The sequence below is a fragment of the Adiantum capillus-veneris genome, chromosome 29 (genome assembly GCF_014529385.1).
Source record: "Adiantum capillus-veneris isolate H3 chromosome 29, ASM1452938v2, whole genome shotgun sequence".
NCBI classification, from domain to species: domain Eukaryota; kingdom Viridiplantae; phylum Streptophyta; class Polypodiopsida; order Polypodiales; family Pteridaceae; genus Adiantum; species Adiantum capillus-veneris.
The window spans coordinates 12,638,106-12,648,055 of NC_140959.1; the positions used below are offsets into that span (position 1 = coordinate 12,638,106).

Here is a 9,950-nt window from a genome sequence, read left to right on the forward strand (position 1 = left end):
AGCACTTCCCTCAACTTCTACGTATTTTCCCAGTTCTTGATAGCATACATGCTTTCAACCATGTGGTTCAAGAGGTTAATGCTCAAGCAAGGAAGCAAGCTGCAATGATGGGGACTGAGATTCAATGGGAGACCAAGAGATGTCAAGTCAGCTACCCACCATAGCTAAGGAAATTGTAACCATTATTGATAACCAGATTCTTGGACACATCTCGAACTTGAAAGGACTTTAACAAGCTTTGGAGAACCAGCCATATTGATCCAAGTTATCATCGCTAAATTCACTCTCCATAGTAGTGGCAAAACCAAGGTAATCTTTAAAAGAAAGATTGGTTGCACTGTTGGCTTGATGCACCTACAAGAGCATAAAAATGCTAGCCCGACGATTTTAACCTTTTCTAGACACCCAACTTGTTGATATTGAACATGCACATTAATGAGACTTTGGTAGACAAAGAGGTTGGCAAAAAGTGAGAGACATTATATTTTTATTGCAAAGCAAACAAGGGAGAGCCATTTTGTAGAGAAAAGGATCAAAACGAACCTGGTTGACATGCGCGTCAGTTTAAAGAGACTTTTGTTCCCAAGCTGTTCTTTCTAAAACCCTAAACCGACATCCAAATGGTGCCCTTCCCATCAACAAAACCTTAATGGTCATATTACTAAGGAGCACCAGTAGCTTTACTGGCTAGCCCTCTTTTTAAGGGACCCACTTTGCATTCAACGCCATGGTTTGCAAAAGAACTACTCTTTGAAAATGAGCGAATGGGCGATTTGCGGACAAAACCTCTTTTTGAGGGGCATACTTTGCATACAACCCCATATTTTGTTGAGAACTAATCTTTACTTGGTGAGCCAAAGGTCCTTTTTTGGATCTTTGAGCCCACAGGTGGCCACTTGGCATGATCAGATCCATTGCCCACAAGTGGAATCTCATGGCCAGGAGCCTCGTAGAAAAACAAGTAACAAGAATATTGTTGCTTTTTATTATGTGTGCTTGCGTTGGTCACCCCACGGCTCTGCAAGCATAGCATGGCAAAGCACAGTTTCTCACAAGAGTGGCAGGAGATTCCGTCCAGCGTTTTTGACAAACTGCTGGCGAAGGCAGGCCCTTTCACATGAGCCACAAAACCTGAGATCTCATTTGTGCCCTGTGCCCTGAATCTTAGGCTACCAATTTAGTTTTTTATTAACTTGTGCTTGCGTTTTGAAGGTCTGCACAGAGCTAGCCACCACGACTCTGCAAGCATGACAAGCAAGGTTTCAACAGTTTCTCACAAGAGTGGCAGGAGATTCCGTCCAACCAAAATGATCGAATCCAAAAAGTAGCGCACACCAATAAACTTGCACTAGTATGCATCAAGACCACCGTTTTTGACAAACTGCTTGCTAAGGCATGCCCTTTTACATGAGCTAGTCGGAGGGTTTGCAAAGGCATGATCTTGTCTTGCGATGCAATGACCTACACGTGCAGCTTGAAGGCATTTGATATCAGGCAAGATGTTGGTGTGGGCAAAAGACAAAAAACATCATTCAGCAGATGCAAAGATAAGGGATGTAATGATCTACGCATGCAGCTTAAAGGTATTCGACATCATGCAAGATGTTGGTATGGGCAAAAGAGTTCGTGATGATTTTATAAGTCAGGAGCTATTGACAAAAAAAGTTGTGCTTGGCGTTGCCTTGGTTGACATGTATGCCAAATGTGGTGTACTTCATAAAGCACAAAAAGTGCTTGATGAGCTTCCATGTCGTCTCTTGCAATGCTCTAATCGCGGGATATGCCCAACAGTGGCAGGGCCAGGAAGCTCTGGGCTGTTTTCAGCAGATGCAAAGAGAAGGAAACTCTTTAAATACAGTCACCTTACGCTTCTATCTCGAAGGCATGTGGCATTGAGCTCTTGATGCAATGACCTACACGTGCAGCTTGAAGGCATCTAGCATGATGCAAGATGTTGGTATGGGCAAAAGAGTTCAGAGAGATATTGTTAGTCAGGGGCTGTTGATAAAAAAATGTCGTGCTTGGCACTGCCGTGGTTGACATGTATGCCAAATGTGGTGCTAGGAAACTGTGGGCTTTTTTCAACAGATGCATAGAGCTTCAGATACGCATTGATGCTTCAGATGCAATCACCTATGCATGCATTTTAAAGCCTTGTTAAACATGGCTTCTCTCACAATTGTAGCACATTGCAGATCAGCATCTTCTCTCAAGCAGTATTTTTAAGGAGACATTGAAGAATCTATGGAGCATGAAGATGAAGAGGACCTTGCGGACACTCCTTCCTTGCGTTGGGTCTTGGCCAAGCTGATTCTTCGGGTCTCTGTGACTCTTCTCGACGCTGCTTCTGACCTTGGTAGGCTGGTGGCCTCCTGCTGCATTGGTTGATGAGCGCAAGAAGGGAGCCATTATTTGCATCTTTACTATCGATGATGCACATTACTGGACATCCAATTTGAAGCAGTTCCCTTGCAAGATCATCACTCTCTTGAAATTTCTCCCCGAGCTGCATGTCTCCTGATGAGGTGATGGATAAGAACAAGGAGGCAGTCCACTTATCACGCACAGATGCATGCCTTCTGATGGGTTGATGAGCGCAAGAAGGCAGCCATTATTTCATTACGATGGAAAATTCAACCCGTCAATTGACTATACTTGTTCAATACCATAGAGAGCATCATTCATCAGAAAAGAACTAGAGGAGAATCTGGCACAGCTGCAAAATGGCGAAACCTCTCCTTCAAGCTCATTTTGGGAAAGATCAAGGAAATTAAGCCCATTAAGTTCACAAAGCTCATCTAGAATTCTACTTGATAAGTGGTTGTCAGAAAAATCTAGATAAGCCACTTGAAAGAGACCAATAGCCATGAAATTGATTGCTGTCAAATACAAGTAGCAAACGTCGGAAAGGTTTCCCAAACTCTTGGGAATGACACCATCAAAATAGTTGCTACTGAAATCTAGAGATTATGCTTGATTCCATAAGAAGCTGTCTATGAATAAGCTGGAGATGCCTCCTGTTAGGTTATTATTGTTGACGTAGAAGCCCACCATGGACACCATCCTCGCATACTCAGAAGGGATTTCCCATGTCAGATGGTTATGGCTTAAATCGAAGTGTGATCATTCTGAAAGAAATTTCAAAGGAATAGGCAGATGTCCAGAGAGCTCATTGTGGGAAACATTGAGCTTCACCAAGCTGCGTATTTTACCGAGCTCTGCAGGGATTTGGCCAGTGAGCTTGTTGTGGCCCAAGTTCAGGCCTTACAACCTGCCCAATTCTCCCAAACACGGAGGGATACTTCCAACCAAACCATTCTGTGAGAGGTCTAGGGTAGTAAGATTATGGAGGGCAGAAAGCTCCCCCAAAATGCTGCTACTCAACATGTTACCTTGAAGCAACACATAGACCAAAACATAGCATTTGCCGATTTAAGGAGGTATGTTGCCATTAAGCTTGTTGTAAGAGAGATCCAACACTCCAAAGTGCTGGGTGAACATGGAGTCTGGTATGTTGAATTCTATAGTAAAAGAGCATATCTTGTCTGGAATTGTTCCAACGAGATGATTATGCGATAGAACAAGGCAATCTATCCCAAGTAGGTTCCCAATTGCCTCAAGTATTCGGCCACCTAGATTGTTACTGCCCAAATCAAGGGTTGCAAGCTGTGAACGGCTCAACAGGAATTGCTTCAGTGAAAATGTTGGAGCTAAGAGTGAGGGTGGTAAGATTCTCCAACATACCCAGCTCAGCCGGGAGGGGCCCTTCGAGAAGGTTGCTATCCAAGCACAGCTCATGCAATATTTTGAGGTTTCCTACAAGGGGAGACAAACTTCCAGTGAGGTAATTGTCTCTTGCTGATATCTCCATAAGGGAGTCGGATTCCCAAAGCTCATTTGGCAAGGGTCATTGCCACTAGCATTTCCATCCCTGCAAAGTATCCTGGAATGTTCCCTGTGAGTTGATTGCTAGTGAGTTCTATGTCTGACAAAGCAGTGCATTTCCAAATTGTCGTATCGATAGTGTCATTAAAAAAGTCCCTATTCAAGAATGGCTGTGAGAGGTGGGGTGCTTGGAGAGCTCACCAGGTATAGAGCATAAGAGTTTATTACCACCCAAGCTTAAAGTGATGAGGGAAGAATAGTCACCCAACTCTTTTGGTATGCTCCCTAAGAACTTATTGGTTGCCAACAAGAGAGAAGTTACCCTTGTCCAGCTGCCCAACCAAGATGGTAATGGCCCATTGAAATGGTTATTCTCCAAAGACGAGGAAATGACAAGCTGAAGGTTCGCAAGCTCATCAAAAAGCAAACCTCGAAGCTAATTTAAAGAGAGATCCACAATTTGCAGACTTTTGCAGTTCCTCATTGAAACTAAAAGAGACCCATTGGAAAGATTGTAGGGCATGATGAGAGTGTTTTGGAGGCGGCCAATGGAGTCAAGAATAGGGCCGGATAGGAGATTGTGAGTGAAATCCATCTTTGTCAATGCTTGCAAATTACCAATCTCTGTCGACAAGGACCCCGAGAGTTGGCATGAAGCCATGTAGAGGCTTGCTAAACTACGCAAGCTTCATATTTCTTTAGGCAATGTGCATGCATGATAGACATGGTGTGTGCCTGTGTTACTGGGGAAACATGACAGTGTGGCATGTAAGTATCTGCAAGAGGTATGGCAAGTGTATGTGTATATTGTGTGTGTGTGTGTGTGTGTGTGTGTGTGTGTGTTAGTGGATATGTCTCTCTATGTATAGTAAGAGTGTTGTGAGTTAGAGAAGAGTACCTCATGTACATCACTCTTTGGAACAATCACTTCTCCATGGCAACAGGCGGTTGTGTGTGTTGCCTTTGCAAGCCTGTTCAACACATTTTTCTGTTGATGCTATGAGATCGTTGGCAATGCAGACGGCAAAAGTTCCTATCCTAATCGAGCTTGAAGAAAATGTGAAAGTTGTTGTCGTTGGAAGGAGTTGTAGCATTCAAGCGTTTTGTTGATGCCCTTCATTGTTGTATGTCAAGGTGATGACCGCGTAGCGAGAAGGATAGTGGACAAAGGCGACTGTCATGTTGTTCCCGTCTATGGATGAGAAGCCCACCACCTTGTAAGACAAGGGACCAGTGTGGAAGCATACATGATAATGCCCCCTTGCTCCATCACCACTGCGAATTTGCCATAGGAGACCTTGTTGAAGGAAATGTTGCGTTCTCTTGAAGGCTGTATTTGTTCTCTAACCAAAAGCCAACCAGTACGAGAAGGTCACCTTCTACCACCTTAACACACATACATAAAAAAATTAAACAAGGAGATTTCTAGTCAAAGACTTGAGGAAAAGGACTCGTTAATCTTCGCAAAGCTTTGGCCGTATATCAAATCCCCTTGAAGACATATGGCACATTGTGCCATATCTTGGTTGTGCATGTATGTCTGAAATGTCATCTCTTGAATTGCATTGATTGCGAGATATGCCCAACAAGAACTGGGCCACAAAGATCTAGCTCATTGGTTTTAGGATGCAAAGTGAGGATACTTCTCGCACTACGTAGGAATCCAATACGTCTATGATGTAGAAAATAAAGTTAGCTCCACTTCTCTTTAAGTTTAATCTATATCCTACATCTTTTCTATTTGTCTTAACATGTATTTCGTGTCTAGCAAGGGAGGACATATATTCACAACAATGAACGTTTCAATTGCAACAAGCACGACTTCAATGACAATACTACAAAGTTCGTTATTTGTATCCAACTTCCCATGACTATGGGTTTGCTTGGCGCAACACAAACGCTACAAGATGGTACGGCTTCCATTTCTTATAATTTTTGGAGAAACCATAGTGCCAACTCTCCACCATTACTTTTGTATGCCACCTCTGCATGAGGTGCATTGTATACTTTGCAATTTCAATTTGACATTTCATTGCTAGACGATATATTTAACTATTCACATTGCTTTTTTGTAGCTCGACTAACATTGTCCATCGACTAGCACAATTGGATGACATTCGTACAAGATTATCAAGTCGGTAGTATAGTTCACTTTTTATAGTCTGTTAATTGACTATGCTTGATTGAGAATAAGATGGATGTCTCAAAAATAGTTCCACAATTTAGAGACTAAATGGTCAATATTACTGGATTGAATCGTACAATCTACAAATAACTACCAAAGTAAGTTAAGTTGCAACCCTTTTGCTCAATTCAATTACCCTCTTTAGTAGCTCTTTGTCGTATAAGAAAGACTCTAGGACACAACTTGCTTCTTTCCAATGCTCATCAAGTCCCAAGTTAAACTACTATTGGTGCCTATCAATAGGTTCTACTCATTTTCTTGAATCACCACAATAAAACCCAAGGCAAAAACAATGACAACCAACTAACCAACTGCGCTCCAAGATCTATCAAATTATGTACAACATAGGCCCACCAAGCAAGACTAGTTAAAAATGGACAGTTGAGCAATGTGCAACAAGCAAGCAAAGTGATCCTACACTAGAAGGAAGCTTGCACAAAATGCCTAGTCCGCAACAAGCAAGGAGGGTGGTCCTATGGAAGGACACATGCAAAGCATGCCCAACTTCAAAAATATACCACTCGCCCGACAAAGTTTAAAATTTTTCCAATTAGCCCTCATTCAAATAGCTCAACCCCACCACACCATCCAACCACTCCCCTTTTACCAAGGGGTAGGTGCTACGATTTCTCAAAAAAGAAGCCGGAGACAAATCTTGCGGGATGCGCAAGAAAGCGAGACTAGCATCCTTATGTCCAAGTTGTAACACATAGAGAGAGAGAGAGAGAGAGAGAGAGAGAGCATGAAGCAAGCACTTGTGGGCAGGGCTAGCATTGGTGGTCAAGGCTAGGCAATGTAACAAGCACTATCTGCTTAGGACAAGCACAACTTTTTATTTTCTTAATTTAAAAGTTGCTTCATTGAGCTAAAAAAACAGCTCTTGGTTAGATGGAGGTTTTTGTAAGGGTAGTGAATCATTATGACTCGTGAGGAGAGAGAAGAACAAATCTCAGCGGTTAATTGAATATAAAAAAAGTAGGGCTAGTAGTATAGAGTAGTCGTACTTATAATTCCAACATAAAGCTCCGAGATGCTCTCCCTTTGTACCCAACTTCTCTTCCACCACTCACCCTTCCGTTGAGACTTATTTAACTTCGTCCTAAAACCCAAATAGGACACGCACATCAGAAGTCTCACTTCTTACTCACATCTTACTTCTTGGCCTTATTGTGTACAATAACGTTGACCATATATATATATATATATATATATATATATATATATATATATATATATATATATGGTCAACGTTATTTTGTAAGTTCCATTATTTAGCGAGCACAACCTATAATATAACGAGCACAACCTATTGGAAGTTTTTGCAAGTGCCGTTGTCCTTTAATAAGGAGCCCAATTTATTACCTTCCCACGGCTACCTCTTGAAAATGAAATGGTTATGGTAAATGAATGATGGTCGTTTCAATGGTGGAGAGCAAATCATGTGCAGTCATGGACAAGTTTCGCCAACATCAAAATTCATTAATCAGCCCAAATTATTACCTCAATGAAGAGTACTAATTCCAAATTCCAAATTCCATTGATTATGACTAAGACATGGCAAGAGTTCCAATGGTGATTATCACCTTAATCAGACATGGCAAGAGTACTAATTCCATCAAACCATACAGCATGTGACCAGCCTACAAAGCTCTCCACTAGATAAAAAAGTCTTGACATGGCAAGAGTTCTCTCGTGCACAAAATCAAAGAGTGGAATAGGCTTTCTACAGTACAGCAGATTGTAAGGATTTTGCCAACACAATTTCATATGTTCAAATTCATAGCACCCATATTCGTGTCATATATATCAATGCAATGCACATCTTTCTGTGCACAGGACAATTTTTTTCCAGACGCTCGTGTGCGTACCCATTGAGAGGAACAAATAGAATGTACACTTTTCAGAAATGCTGAAATCAATAATTACTTTAAGCTTGGGCTTAGCCTTAGCCTAAGCATTATCATAATGCTTAGGCTTAGCCTTGATTCAGCATAATACTTTTTACAACATAGCCCCATCCACAAAGGTGGCTTTCACATTCCTCCCAAAACAACAAATAGAGTTTCAACCCAATAAATAAAAGACCGGTACTACCATCCAAACAGGCCACAGCTTCATAAATCACTTGTAAAACTTGAGATAAATTAAAGAGGTGTTAAAAGAACGTAATTGAAATCACCAATCTAAGGATATAAGTACATAGACCAACGGGCCTAAAACACATTGCAGCCTTGACATCAAAAGGAAAGGAGACCAACTCAGATCAATGAGTGGGTACTCCAAAACTGCCTTGAGTAACAATATGTCCAAATCAGAATCCTACCTACACAAATCATCTCAATGACTTCCACTCCTACGCACGTTCACCACGGATACGCCTTGCAAGCTGAATGTCTTTTGGCATAATCGTAACTCTCTTCGCATGAATTGCACACAAATTAGTATCTTCAAACAACCCCACTAGGTAGGCCTCTGCTGCTTCTTGAAGAGCAAGGACAGCGTGGCTTTGGAAGCGTAAGTCTGTCTGCAAAACAAGGAAACACATAATCATACTCAAAACCAGATAAGGACTCGAGTTGGGCAGCAAATAACCTACACCTCATACCTATAATCTACACCATACACTGGTGACAGGACAATACCTTAAAATCCTGAGCAATTTCTCGTACAAGCCTCTGAAAAGGCAGCTTGCGGATCAGGAGTTCAGTACTCTTCTGATACTTTCGGATTTCTCTCAGGGCAACAGTTCCTGGCCTGTATCTATGAGGCTTCTTAACTCCTCCAGTAGTGGGAGCTGACTTGCGAGCAGCCTATGGAAACACAAAAAGTTAGAACAACTCAATCCCACAAAGGATTAGAAACACTACATGTAAGAGATACAAAGATTGCACGCAATTCAAACCCACATGAAATTATCAAGTGTAATAAAAAAGGTGAACTTTCGAGGAAACCATCCAAACTGACACTCAGCACAGACCATTGCGAGAAGGCAAAACAGTCACGATTTCCGTACAATACAAGAGACAGATCTCAGATTCAAGATGCAGAACAAACAGATCCAAGGACAAGTCACCAACAATGTGCAGAGCCATGAGCAAACACAGAGTGGTAAGGCATAGATACACAGGATGAATCCTTACTAGACTGGAGTAGTAGAAAGGCAACTTCAGTGCAATTCAAGAGATCAGGCACAACATCAGACATCCACGTCTCAGACTCTAGGCGCAGAGCAAAGAAACACCGGCCCCCAGAGACGGAAACAAACACATAAAGAAAAAGACAGAGAGAGAGAGAGAGAGAGAGAGAGAGAGAGAGAATGCGCGAAAGCTAAGAGAATACCTTTGTTGCAAGCTGCTTCCTTGGCGCCTTCCCTCCTGTAGATTTGCGGGCAGTCTGCTTAGTACGAGCCATGGCTTCTTTCCGCACTCGAACGTATCGTAAAGGGGAGGGCGCCGCGATGGTGCAATTTATACCCCGCCATTTAACCGCCCAAGCCAAACAGGATTTTTACAAATCATCCCGACCATCAAGTATCTTTTAAATCGAACGGTTCAAACTGAAAGAGTGGAAACACAAAATCCATGCGAACTCTGGCCATTGGTGGATACTGAATTGGCTTCGGGGGTAAGTGTCCCACGTGGGAGCCCGCGAAACCTGCCTAGCTTGACCAGGTCTATTTTTCTTGACGGGCAAAATACCAACGGGTGAGTTATCCTTCAAAAAATACACTATAATCACGATGATTACTACCTCCAATCACGATGAGCCACGTGGGTAGCTTCTCGAATCTCCTTTGAGTTTGCAGTGTAAGCATCTTACACTCAAAAGGGTAAACAACATTAAATCTTTGAAATTTCACGGCACACATTTTCATCATGAA

General features: G+C 42.2%; 1 protein-coding gene across 1 annotated transcript; it reads right to left on the reverse strand.

The window, feature by feature from the left end:
* Positions 1–8,189: 8,189 nt before the first annotated feature.
* LOC147418772 (histone H3.3) lies at positions 8,190–9,567 on the reverse strand. Its single transcript, XM_086506369.1, has 3 exons — positions 9,410–9,567; positions 8,713–8,880; positions 8,190–8,594 (listed from the first exon to the last, which is right to left on the reverse strand). The coding sequence occupies exons 1-3, from the start codon at positions 9,479–9,481 to the stop codon at positions 8,424–8,426; spliced, it is 411 nt and encodes a 136-aa protein (XP_086362495.1). The 5' UTR covers positions 9,482–9,567; the 3' UTR covers positions 8,190–8,423.
* Between the last annotated feature and the right edge of the window lie 383 nt (positions 9,568–9,950).

Coding starts and splice junctions, on each gene's coding strand:
- LOC147418772 (XM_086506369.1), bottom strand. CDS start 9,481: ATGGCTCGTACTAAGCAGACTGCCCGCAAATCTACAGGAGGGAAGGCG. Junction 8,881..9,409: donor GGAAGCAGCTTGCAACAAAG/GTATTCTCTTAG, acceptor GTGTTTCCATAG/GCTGCTCGCAAGTCAGCTCC. Junction 8,595..8,712: donor AAATTGCTCAGGATTTTAAG/GTATTGTCCTGT, acceptor CTTGTTTTGCAG/ACAGACTTACGCTTCCAAAG.